This window comes from Nestor notabilis, unplaced genomic scaffold (genome assembly GCF_000696875.1).
Source record: "Nestor notabilis isolate BGI_N333 unplaced genomic scaffold, ASM69687v1 scaffold14258, whole genome shotgun sequence".
Taxonomy (NCBI): Eukaryota; Metazoa; Chordata; class Aves; order Psittaciformes; family Psittacidae; genus Nestor; species Nestor notabilis.
In genome coordinates this window covers 63,353-76,663 of record NW_009940674.1, presented here as the reverse complement: position 1 = coordinate 76,663, position 13,311 = coordinate 63,353, and the positions used below count along the sequence as shown (strand labels likewise).

Sequence of the window (13,311 nt, the reverse complement as noted above, 5' to 3'; positions counted from 1 at the left end):
CCTAACTATTCTATGATTGTATGATTCTAAATAGGCAACTTACCTGTGTAATTCCTTTCAATGGGTGTAATCGGAATGGTTTCAAGAGCTTTCTCTAGAAAGTCCAGTAAGCAAGGGCTAATCACCATTTCCTCTGGCAAGGACTGAAGTGCAACCCACGCATATAGTTTAGCAGTTTTCACTCCACCACTTCCTTTCCCTTTGGCTGCAACATTTAAAAGATAAATGTGTCTGATATAATACCACTCAACTGTAAATGGTAAACATTAGAAGATACTTCATAACTAACAGCTGTTTTCTTTAATTCTCTGTATCCTCATCTGAAAAGACATAAATCAGATCAGTTAGAAAAAAATTAAGCCCTAAGTTCTCATTAAAAAAAAAAGTGCAAACCCCACTGTTAGTCTGTCAGGCTTGATTGTAATTCCATTGCCCATGTTATTGACCAAAAAGTCTTATGTCATTATTACCAATTTGCTTTTTAAAAAACAGCACCAAAATCAGACACACAATTCTTCTCCAAATACACAATGCAAAGTAACCACAGTGACTGGAAGTGGAATTAGGAAAAACAGATAAACTAGCCCGAGCAGAATGTAAGTTTAAACTGAGAAAATACACCTGAAAATTAAAACTGTAAATGACAAGTCCTACTATATTTATGCAAAGAATAACTGCATTTTTAAAAGCCTGGAGCTAGCCAGAATATAAACTCATAAAAAGATTGTTGTCTTCTAAATCTGTGGAAGAGGCCAGCACTTGGATCCACACTCACCAACATATAAATATGCGCAGAAGGTATTAGTACCAGCTCAATTACTGTCTCTGTGAAACACAGCTTTAAAATTAATAGAAATAAATGAGGATACTGATTCTCAATTCTCCCAGAAAAATATAAACATTAACTAAATGACTCAAATGGAGCTTAAAAATCCTTTTATTTGCTAAAAAAAGCCCCCAAGCACTCAATTTTCAGGCTATTCAATGCAAACTATTCTGTCTAGTGCCTCTGACTAGATTGTCCTATCTTGCTCTTGCTGGAGACCAAAGAGAACAAGACAAGGTGGTTTCCATTCCAGAGGAGAAGTAATATTTAAAAAGTAATAAAAAATACCAATAAATGTGTTTCAAAACAATTAAGAACTAATAAATATTTACAAAAATACAGTGCATAAAGAAATACAGTAATTGCAATCACTAGTTTTGGGAGACATTTTATATCCTCATACAAGTGCAATTTCTGTAAGATCCCCAGCCACATGTAGAGCTTACAGACATAAAAGCAAGACTCAGTAACTGGACATGACATGGTAGAAATTCAAAGGCAAAGATTAGAAAGAGGATAAGAAAATACAGAACAAAATTGAAGTAGTATAAACCAAGATTATGCAACATTCAGTAATCATAAAAAGAATGAACATTTAAAGGAGTAAGAGCTTATGGTTCAACAGCATGGATAATTCAGAAAGGTGTCCCCATTTCACTCTTCTCTCCCAACATCTCCACTGGTTTTATTAAAAAAAAACAACAACCAAACAACAAAACCCAAAAAACAAGGACAAAAACCCCAAACAACCCCTACAATGTTTTCCAGTTATTAATTTGCTGTCTTTTCAAGTTTTGACAAAATTTTTGCTTGTTTTTAGAGTGATACTCAAATGCCAAAGGAGAGAAGAGTGGATGTCTCAGAAGTTGGAGGTGCAATCTACATACCTCTAGATCTGACATGATGCAACAATGGACTCCTGCTTGAAAACAGGAATCATTTGAGATAAACCAAAACTTTCAGTATTGGAACTCATGTTACTGCAAAGCATGGTTATTTAAGGGCTTGCAACAGCTGAGGACACTAGTCTGGTATTTTGATTAATACAAATACACCTACACAGCTGCCTCAGTATTTTAAGAAATAACCCAGTTCCAGAAAGCAATAATTTATGCATTACGTGTGCAGTAGAAGGCACTTAGAAGCTGAAAGTATTCTTTGAATAGTGTAATGTATGGGAGGAAGGATTCATCTGAATTTATTCTTCAAAATACAAGGGGAAAAAAATAGTCAGTGCTTGCTTTTTATACAGATACATAAACTTTGCTTTCCAGTATTAAGCATTATTTTGTTTGATGAAAACATGGAGAACGCTGTGACAGCCCATCACTGGGACATGGTGATTATGACAGAAATATTACTGTGACTGGTTTGGCAAGTGATTTCTAAAAATGCAGCTTTATCACTTGCATTCATGCTTCTGGGATCGGGTTTCTGCAGCCAAAGTTAAGACTTAATAAATACAGTGCAGGTAATGCGCAGACAGATCTAAAGCTAGTAGATTACACAAAGGAAGATATATATATCCATGGTAGTTTTAGAAGGTTATTGTCTACAAGTACCTGATGGAATGGGTGGGGGTTGGGGAGGAAGTAAGGTGTTAGTCTTGCTGTGGGTAGTGCTAGATAAAGGAGGAGATGTGGCAGTATCTTTCATACCATACAGCTTGGACTCTTTGGAAAGGGTTCTTGGCAAAGAGGATCCTCGAGAAGTATTTGGCGATTCAGCCTTTAAAGTCTTGGAGTTGTAGTGCAACTGGAAAACAAAGAAAGATCAATTTACTTCATACAAGTAGCTCAATTTCTACATAGTGGTTTGCTGTCACTCCTTCCCTTCAAAAAGATTCTTTTCCATTATTTACAAAAATACCACTGTAAGATACGTTATATTCCAGTTCATATTCTACAGATAAAGCTGGTGCACATAAAGGATCTGACGCCTTTCTACAAAAAAACCCCACAAAAACCAAAACCCAAAACAAAAAAAATATCCATAAACTATAAACAAAATATCAAGGAAACACAGAGAAACAGAGGAATGAGCTATTAGGAACAATGACTAAAGCTTGTTTCTTCACTCTCTTACATCATAGACATCCTGTGCTGCCAACTATTTGTTCCTGTCTGCATAGCTTGCTTTTTGCCTTACTGCACGGTGAAACTACTCCTCTACTAAACATTGGCATCCAGAAAGTTGCATTAAAAAAAATAAAATAATAAAATAAAATCCAAGAGTTCACACATTCTGTATGTGCATAACACACTATCAATGAAAATACAGAACATAACAAAAGCTGTAGAGAATGTTTAGTTATTCCTAAATTTGACTGAAGGCAATGGCAGGACCCGAGGCATAACTGTTATCCCTGAAGATAGCCTGAAATACTGCAAAATGGACACACATAGCCTTTCAGCATCAAAAGGCTAGCTAAGCCAGACTGTCGTTTCAAGGGACGAGCATTTGATCTATGGTGTCGCCTCAGCTGGATTCCTTGAAGTGTCTATGCAGCACTGACTTATTTTCCCCTGTTCTTACTCCACAGGATTTCAAATTACAAAATACAAGAACACTTCTGTTGAGACCCTTTCTTGGATTGTACAGTCTGACAGTGTTTGGGAGAACAGCATCCTAAAAGAATAGTTTTTATACCAAGACTCTGGCTGCTATAAAAAGCAACACAGAAGACACAGCAAGAGAGATTCATGTGTTAGCGGGCCAACTGCTAAGCTGCCCTTCCCCTGAATTACCAACAGTGAATGGTTCCTCCTTTGTTTAAAACAGGCATACTATATAAACTACCTGTGAGAGGAGAAAATAACCAAACCAAAAGTCTAATTTCAGACACCCAAATATTTATGGAACTGATTTCATTATCTAGTATCACATACACTGTTTATTACGGAGCATCATTTGACATGGTTCTATTTTTGATAGTACATGTAAGATTTTGGGGGGTTTCACCCTTAAGAAAACCAGAGTAAAAGCATCTACCATTTTTCAATGTAGTATTATATTATTCCTATTTCAGCAGCACCTACATAACTGAAAAAGACCTTGCCAGTGTGCTCTGTATACATGAACCTGTACATACTATATTTACTTCGAAGTCATATTTGAGCATAGAGAAAGACTGAGTGCTTCCCTGCTAAGTTGTATACTCCTTTTACCTTTACATCCACCCCAGGAATGTAAAACACTGTTGTTTCCACATCGCTAGATTTTGTCTGTAGAGATGATGGCACTTTCTTGCCAGCAAGTAAGTGAGTAGTAGATGCATAATTAGTTTGAAATTTCTTCTTTTTTGTAGGAGACTCTTGATCCAAACTTCTGGAACTCCGATCATAGCTCCTAAAATAAATAGACTTCATGTTAATAAAGCAAGCTTAATACTCATTTGTATTAGTATTAATTAGAGTAGTATTAGTAAGAGTATATTTTCTAGTGTTAAAAAAACCTAGAGATGCCTAAAACAAATTTGTAGTATCAACTACATTACCTTCGTAAACTTATGTCATCATGTTCTTGCTGAAGCATTGTAGGGTGCAGTACACATTTTCCACAATCAATTTCAACCCTGATATCAAGTTCAAAGTCAATATTTCTCTCTGTGGTTGTACCAGTCATACTTCTGTTGGTAGGTGTCGTTGGCCAGCGCTCAGTGAACAGTTGGTGGACAGCAGCGAAGCCTGTTGCTTTCTTGCGAGACGTACTCCTGCACAGGCACAGTTGTGGATTAGACATTAGCATGACATTTACCTGAACAGATGGTAGGAGGCATTCTCAGACTACATCCACTCTTTTAAGAACACAAAAATATATATATTAATTTCCATATTTGTAAATATTTACATTATTACCTGTACTTTAGGGAGGTATAGTCACTGAAAGTTTGTTGTATTTGACAAATCTGTCATTTGGTCCCTCTAAAACCTGCCCCGTGCCCCAAACAGCTCATTTTCCAAGTCTTTTAGTCTGTTCCAAGCCCTGACATTTCTCACAGTTGCATCCTTTCCAGATCAGAATTGCTGCTCACAGTCACCTCTGCTGAACACAACTTCCCCTGCTTCCCACATAGACACTTCAGGCAAAACTCAAGCCCCCATCAGTTAACAGATTTTGTAACTTTCAAGTCAATATTTCATGTGAATTTTCTTAATGTCTGTGCTCTTCCTTAGGACCATCACTTACGGCGGTTTCCTATAAAAATACGTCCTCTCTCTCTCATGGTCATCCTCCTTCTCAGAGTCCTCACTGCTTGATGATAAGCTGTCATCCCGGCGTCCTTCTTCAGGCTGGAAGGGAATGCCGGGTGAGAAGACAACTGGAGTTTTGGGTGAACCAAATACTGAGCATGAGCCTTCACTAGTAGATGAGTAATGGGAGGGACCATCAATAGTTACAGACAAAAGGTCCATTTCTGTCTCCTCTGGAAACTGATTGTAAAAAGACAAAAAGATATTAAATTTCCACCGACACCATCTCCATCAAGAATGCATTAGATAGCTCCGGAAATAAAAAAGCAAGAGTGCTGTGAGAAACTCTCACTCCCAAGTTCCTCATAATACAGAGACTGCAGGTGTAGAAATTGCAAGACAGATTATGAAAAAGAAAGAAGTTAAAGCTTGGTGGGGAGACATTTGCCATTGCCTAGTGATTGAGCTCAATCTGTTAGCTAAATACGTATCATGCTCTGCCCAATTCCCACAATCAGAAGGAATGGAAACATTTCATTTCAATTTTAAAAATATTTGGAAAGAACAGAAGGCAGCAAAAATCATCATGAACCTCGTAGAGGGGTGAGGCCCCGAGGAGTATTAGTGAGGTATGCATGCAGGATGCTAATGCAGAATGTACGGCACCAGTTTGCAGTTCTGGGCTGCGCTCTCGGGCACACACGCTTTAACACAAAACAAACTTCACGCCAAATTTCCAAAAAGGGCCTCCTGTTTCTCACATAAAGCACACCATGAGCACCACACAAGCAAGTTTCGAACATTAACTTCTTAAAATGCCTATGAAAAATATCTAGAAGTGCTAGTTTAACACCAGCACTACCTACGCTGTGTTACTATAGAGCTACACAGCTGTCTGCAAATTCAAATTAGGCCTCTGCTGAAGAACTGACAATATGTCAGTAAGAATTATGATTTTTTTATTAGTCAACATTTGATACCTCTAATTATTTGATAGCATTTTGCTATGCTGACAAAAATTAAGCTAACCAGGTTTATATGTAACAACAACAAAAGGTAGGATAGCTTTTAAATGTGAAAATACTTAAATGTGCAAAGCACATTTCTATGTTTCATTTCCATCTCTCTCTCAGAAATATGAATTAATTTCCTGGGAGTGTGAGGTGAGTTGGAAGGGGAAAAAAGTATGTTACTATCTCTTCAGTTTGTTTTTTCATTTGTTCATTTGTTGGGTTTTTTGGTTTGTTTTATTGGTTTCTTTGGGGCTTTTTTGGTTTGTTTTGATATGATTGGTTTTTTCGTTGTTTTGGGGTTTTTTTAAGGAAAAATAAATCTTTACTATTTTCGCTAAACATGTTTTTTAAAGCATTTTAAAATCTCTATCATTTGTTTCCTGGGTATTAAGTTCTTACACATTCCCTACTCACTATTATTTGAAAATAGATTACTCTGCATTAAGCATAGGAATTCCAACAGCAATTGAAGTGTGGGAAGATGTCCTCCCACCTAGCACTTATTTTGTACTGGTTTTGATGCCTGCAATCTTGGAACACAATGTAAACAGATGAAGGGACACATACTAAAATCCTCTTGTAAAGCACATTTCAAGGCCAGACTTACATCACTTTACATCAGGGTTAATCAGTCTTCATAAATATACAAACAAAAATTGCAATAATTCATTTTACAAAAACTAGCAAGTTTTAGGTCTACATAAGGATGTAGAAACACTGTGGAAAGCTCATCACAATCATGTTCTTCTGCTTATTTTACATATTTAAATTTAAATATTTGCATATTTTATATACATTCTGTTTAGCTGCATGCAAAAAGAGATGAAGCATTGAAAAGCAACTCCCTATGAGAAAAATTAGTTCTCTAGCAAAGAATACTTATTTTTTTTTTCTCAGAAATACCTGAAAATACCCTTCCCCTGGACAGCTGGATTGTTGTGCAATCCCCAAAGCTGTTTTATTCAACTTAATTAGAAATGAAAAAAAAAAGATATAAATTAAAACAATAACAGTAATCTCAGCCATGCAAAACCAACATAACAGGAACATCTTCAAAAGAGAAAACATAGTGACCAAGTCAATGGTTCAACACTCCGTTTCAAACATACAGACATACACCTGTAGGGTTACAGCAAACTAATACCTACTTCCAAAACTCTAAATACATTCAAACACAAAAAACACTAAGTGATTTTTTGCACACTTCTGTTAAAAAATCCAAAACAACTGCATTACTACTGTCAGCCTATTAAAAAAAAAACAACAACAAAAAAGTATTTTCTCCAATGATTAATTTCTGAGTTAAGAAACCAAAACACATCTGTCTTCTATGAAATCAAATCTATCTTCCAAAACCTATCCATGATTTGAGGCCCACACTAACAGAAACAGACACACGAAAGCATACAAGCAATTCAGATCTGCCTATGTATACCTATTTCATGAACTTGTGACCAAGTGGCACGGGAAATATAACTATTTGGCATATAAAATAATTCTTACAGAATCCTGTATGTTGAAAGTTACTCTTGGCCCAGGAGATGCAGCATCTACACGGATATCTGGGAGGTCTTCACTGTCTCCTAGTCGAGAGCTATAAGCAAGAGGGAAACAGAATAGCTTGCTAAGTTTTACTACAGGATTTTACATTCATGCAAAAGTGTAACTACACAAATATAAGGCAATAAAAAAAAAATAGTCAGTACTTAAAATTTTGTTGCAGAAAAAAAAGTATAAAATCATGATTTAAGAGCTTAAGGTATATGAAAAGGACAAAGGAAGGGAGAGAAGGAAAGAAAAGGAGGCTACACATTGTTTGGCCAGTAGTCTATCCCTAGCCAGTCTCTGCTTATTTCTTTATGCAAGTTTTTCAATCCTGAGCAAACATGCAAAAATTACAGAAAAGTAAGATATACATGATCTACCACATGGGACATAAAGCTGGTTGGCAGATTATGCATTCTGTGAGGCAACTGAAATTGATCATTTGACCTCATAGTGTATACATACCACTTCCCATTCACAACCAAAGTACCCACTAAGTTTTTCAGAACTTAGTGTTTCTCATAGAGCAACAGAAAAGCCCCAGCATCTTTTTCATACAATTTCATTTTCTCTTCAGAAAACTTTGTGAGAAGGTAAAATGAAAGCAGTTTTCATCTGACAGATCTTGAACAAGAACCTTCATGCCTTCAACACTTGCTCTGCTTTAATTATCAAGAATGATAATTAATTCAGAAGAGAGATTCCTTTCCAAGGGCACATTAGAGTGTTTATAAAGCTGGTTTTATTCTGGAATATCTGTTTTCTGATATTTTCACAGTAAATTTCTATTGAGATTTTCTTTGGCCGGGGCGGGGGGGGAGATTCCAAAGAGTTCTAACACTCCTCTCAACCTTTTAATTTTCAGTTATTTCCCATTTAATACATTATAATGCAGCACTTTTTTAATTCAAAATTTAAATGCTTCAGCTAGATCTGCAGGAGCAATAGACTCAAGCACACGTATTCTAAAACCATAGCAAACACTTTACTAGGAGGCATCACTATACAACTACAGCAGTTTGCTCAGCAGCCATGACGAAATCAAAGCAATACACATTATGAATATGAAGAGATTAAAAAAAAACTATCATTCACCAAAAAAAAAAAAAAAAAGAAAAGAAAAGAAAAGAAAAGCATCTCTCTTTCTTCTTCTCATTACAACAGCCCTTTAAGGCATGTGATTGCAAATCAAGTGTAGGAATTGAAATGGTCACACTATGCCAGTTCTCCTTTTTTTACGGTATTTCAGTATGTCTTGAAAGCAGGATTCTGTAGAAAACCCTAAGGTGATGAAGAGTGGAAAGTTCTCATTTGACAAACTACTAAGTCTGTTGAAAAATAAGTTTCAAAAAAGGTGAAAAGTTGTTAGAACATGTCTGTCTTCCAAAGTTACCTCCTCCTATCTAGTTCCACCACAAATAGCCGCTGCCTATAGTGAAAGGACTTTTACAGCCAAAGTCTAATGCTTCCTCTGTTACATAGGCTGTTGTTGCTATCACAGATCTCAACTTCCCAGAAGCTTACCTTGTTCTGTCCATTCTCTTCAGAGGTGGTCTTCCTGATGCTGAAATAGTCTTAGATCGGCTATAGCTGGGTTTGTAGCTGAGACCCCATTTGTCTTTCAAGGAGGCAGCCTAAAACAAAAATAGTATTTAAATGCAGCAACAGAGAAAATAGGGAAATAAAATACTATTTTCCATAAGTGTGCCAGGAAAGTAAAAACATTTTTTTTTTTAAATGTGTCTCTTTTCACATGTGCCAGCATCTTCATCTTGCTGCTGGATACACGTTCAATTTTCATACTTGCTGAAGTTGTAACATCCCATTGCCAGGAGAAATGTACATCCAAAGCTAATTAGTCTGACCACTTCAACAGACATCCTTCCTAGTTACCACTACAGTAACAGACAAACATGAGCTAAAATGAGAGCACCTGAGAAAGACCTGCAAACAGATTACTACTTGAAAGATCTTTTCTTATTACTGAAGCAGCATACTTGGAGCTCATGTACTAGGACACCCTGAAAATCATGTTTTGCCAGGTTTGTTATCAGGGTCTGGGAAAACAGCCACACGTTTGTGGATTACCAGCAACGCTGCTTGGGTTTTGTCCAGTTTCTTCTAGTGTCTATGCCTGGTAGCTTGATCTTATTTTTATACCACTTAACTCAGCAAATGTACCATACGTTTATATATACAGAACATGCTTATAGAAAGCATGCCATGTGGAACAGCAACAGGTATCTATCATTTGCCCGAGCAGTTAACATGCTTGCCTCTGCATCTGCACCCCTCAGTCCAATAAAGAGTAATTTTAAAATCTGCTGAAAGAGTAAATGACATTTTCAAAACCACTTTTTTTTTTTACTATTTCTTGTGAGTGTGCGAATAAACCCATTTATATTATAATATCTGTAAAATTCCAATTTTCCTAACTCTATTATTACAAGGGAGAAAAACCTTTCCCTGCCCTCTCCTAAAGGTAAAGGGGTTGCTGAACTACTTGATGATCTTAACCTCCTTTTCCACTGCTAACATTTTCTTTGCTTTAATCAACATAGAATCACAGAACCATAGAATAGTTAGGGTTGGAAAGGACCTTAAGCTCATCTCGTTCCAACAAAATATGCAATCCAAGTGCATTATACTGCTCACCCTCATACTGGATCTCCGTAGCTTTTTACGAACATCTCGGCGGATATCATTGACAGCCACCGACTCCAGCTGCTGATAGCGCTGAATTTCTTGATTTATAGTTCCTTCACTTGCACCTAGTTTTCTGGAGATAAATCACAGTTGAGTTATCTTACAAATCAGTGCCATTATTCTTACAATTTCAAAAATCTGTGTTCCAACGATGTTTTGCTTTGCCTGAGAATTATCCCATTTTCTCTTTTTTTTATTAGTTACTCATGACCAGTGCCAAATATAACTACTGAAGATTTATCATCAACACACCACTAAATGGTTAAAAAAAACTCTGTAAAGCACCTGCTATTTTGAAAGAATCAGTTTCCCAAAGCATTCACAGACTGAGAAAAGGCAGGCACAAAACATAATTTTAATTCTTGAACTTGTATTAGAAGAAACATTTCACTTAAAATCCAAAGTTCAGGCACAACTGCCCTCTGACTGGTGACAACAATTTTATTCCAAGCACAGGAAGTAAAAGAAGCCTCCTCTTCATTATTTAGCATATAGTTACCGAGCTCTGCATTCCCCTTGCAGACAGAGGGGAAGCTAAACCCAACTTACTTTAAATCATCAATAACTTTAGCTTGCTCATTGAGTTCTCTAATATCAACCAAGCGTTTCACAAATTTTCTTCCTCGCTGTTCTCCAGTCTGGATACTAGAAGCTCCCTGTCGTCGGTGATCAACAATCTCCTGTTTAAAATAAACATTTAATTAAAGCTTTCATAAAAAATTAGACATTAATACAATCTAACAAGCAAAGTGAATTTCACACCTTAAAATATGGATTAGTGCATGCAAAAGAATCAGTTTCATCTCAAAAGGCATCTGATTGGCTTTTTATCCACTGATCCAAACCCCATCATTCAGTTAGACACACTGTAACTACTACATACATGTCCCCATGAGCAGGATCTCCCTGCTTTCATATGTGATCTGCTAGACTGAAGAGAATCACACTTCGCTGACCCCAATAGAAATTCTACAGGAACAGAGTATCGATGGTTTGGGGGGCTGAAACCCAGTAGGTGATTTACAATCCGCTGCCCAAATGTTAGCTTGCGTGCATCTCCACATAATGAACCTCCACCTGATTTCTAAACAACAAACAGGAACGTTAGTGTTCTGGGATGTTTGCACTGTTGGCAAGCAAGAAACATTTAAGATAACCATTAAAGAATACCTGTTAAAATGTTTTCATGTGAAACCAAAAAAGCAAGGTCAGCAGTGTATCGGTTAGAAGTACCAAAAAAGAATTTTTTCTAATTTACTCATGTTAGTCACTTAATCTTCTGTCAAAAAATCCTATCTAGAGCCACAGATTTTCCAATTCAGGTACCTGAAGTTAGGTATTGTGTCTCCATATTTTCAAATCCAGGTCGATTATTTCCACATAACACTGGCAGAAATATGATCTGTCATTTCTGGCCTTTGAAATATGGAGTTAGAAAACTTAACACACAAACTTCTTTGATTTGCAACAGGAGTTACATGAGCTATAAGAAATAGCATGCTGGACTCAAAGACAGATCTTCGCATTTGACTGAAGACTTCCAATTATTAGCACGTATTTCGGTTGATTCACTTACTGCATGTATAGTGGGAGACATAGTGTCAACTTCATCCTCATCTGAAAGGTCAGCTATGTTCACAGAGTTGAGGTCAGCAATATCATCAATATCTTCTTCTCCTGTCAATGTTGTGAGGGTGTTGCCTAAAGCATTCAGTCTTTTCCCAATGTTTGGATCCATGTGGACATCAATACCACACATCTTCCATAACACATTCAGTGTCCAGGTTCCAGCACTACTACTTTCTGCATTAAAAAAAAGTTTAACCATGCTTTTTTGGGGTTTTTTTTGTTGTGGGTTTTTTTTTTTTTGCCTTTTTTTTTTAACTCCCCCACACTGAGTTATGTATTAGTTAGCTAAGACAATGTTTATCAGTTACGAAGAACTGTCTTTTCTGCCCACTCCAAGAAAAACAAATCGCACAACTGAAATGCTTGCTGGAAGTATTTCAAGCTACATCATTTTTTCTTTAAGAAGTGATGTGTACAGACTAACCTAATTAAAATACATGTCTCGCATTCAAGCTGATGACCAGGACCATCTCAAACTTCAGCTCTTAAAATTGCAGGCATGTATACTATTCCAGACCAGGATTTCTAACAGCAAGAAACCTAAAGGATGATTATCTGCTTATAAAAATTCTGACCTTTTTACAGTGTCAAGTCTTGAATAATGATGCTGGAAGATGTTATAAGTGTAATGAGCCAGCTGAATGCCCTGTCTTCACAGGATTTTTCTAATGAGTGCCACCTTTCAGCATCAAAATACAGATGCTGCTTTATGCAGAACTACACAAGATACTGTTTTTCCTTCTGAATCGATTCATCTTGGTTTTCACCATTCACAATCCTATGTGAGGTAAATTTTTAATAGTTGTGGCATGTGTTTTTATTTAAAAAACAAACTAACAAACAACAACATATTACCTGCTGCAGCCTGTCCTGTTGTCCGAGAACACACTTCATAGGTACCATCTGGCACAACACCTATATGAAGCACATAAGCACATACACTAATTAGGCAGCCAGTGAAAGTTGCTTTAGACCAGCCCCATGAAATTCCACCTCTCTTGCCCTCTACAATTAAAGCACGAGTGTAGTTAGACCATTAAATATATTTCCTTATTTAAAGTGAAGCTACTTGATAACATCCAATTCTATACCAACTTGATATTCCATACAAGTTCTAGGATCTTTACCATAATGGAAGATATATATGTATATATAAATGAAAATCATCTATATTAAACTATCAAAGCTTCACTGGGATCTTACATAATAATATCAAAGCAACACATCCAACTCTTCCAACATTTGTCAGACACAACTTGAATGCTTACAATGAGACATACAGCAAAAAAGTTACTAATAAAGGAAAACAACAAAGGAATACAGCCTTTTAGATCCATATTATTTTGCTTTCAAAAGGCCAAAATCTTGTCTTTATCTTTTTTGGGGAAGGTTGAGCAGT

General features: G+C 36.5%; 1 protein-coding gene across 1 annotated transcript in view; it reads right to left on the bottom strand.

Moving 5' to 3' along the window:
• Positions 1–26: 26 nt before the first annotated feature.
• KIAA1109 (KIAA1109 ortholog) overlaps positions 27–13,311 on the bottom strand; it is a gene marked incomplete at its 5' end in the record, with an annotated part of 75,877 nt that continues 62,592 nt past the window's right edge. Inside the window, 13 exons of the mRNA XM_010020481.1 lie at positions 27–205; positions 2,389–2,581; positions 3,994–4,174; positions 4,323–4,538; positions 5,015–5,259; positions 6,936–6,998; positions 7,536–7,626; positions 9,102–9,211; positions 10,233–10,356; positions 10,833–10,963; positions 11,167–11,367; positions 11,860–12,086; positions 12,768–12,827. Coding sequence (XP_010018783.1) covers positions 27–205; positions 2,389–2,581; positions 3,994–4,174; positions 4,323–4,538; positions 5,015–5,259; positions 6,936–6,998; positions 7,536–7,626; positions 9,102–9,211; positions 10,233–10,356; positions 10,833–10,963; positions 11,167–11,367; positions 11,860–12,086; positions 12,768–12,827 — 2,021 coding nt within the window. The remainder of the gene's footprint in view (positions 206–2,388; positions 2,582–3,993; positions 4,175–4,322; positions 4,539–5,014; positions 5,260–6,935; positions 6,999–7,535; positions 7,627–9,101; positions 9,212–10,232; positions 10,357–10,832; positions 10,964–11,166; positions 11,368–11,859; positions 12,087–12,767; positions 12,828–13,311) is intronic.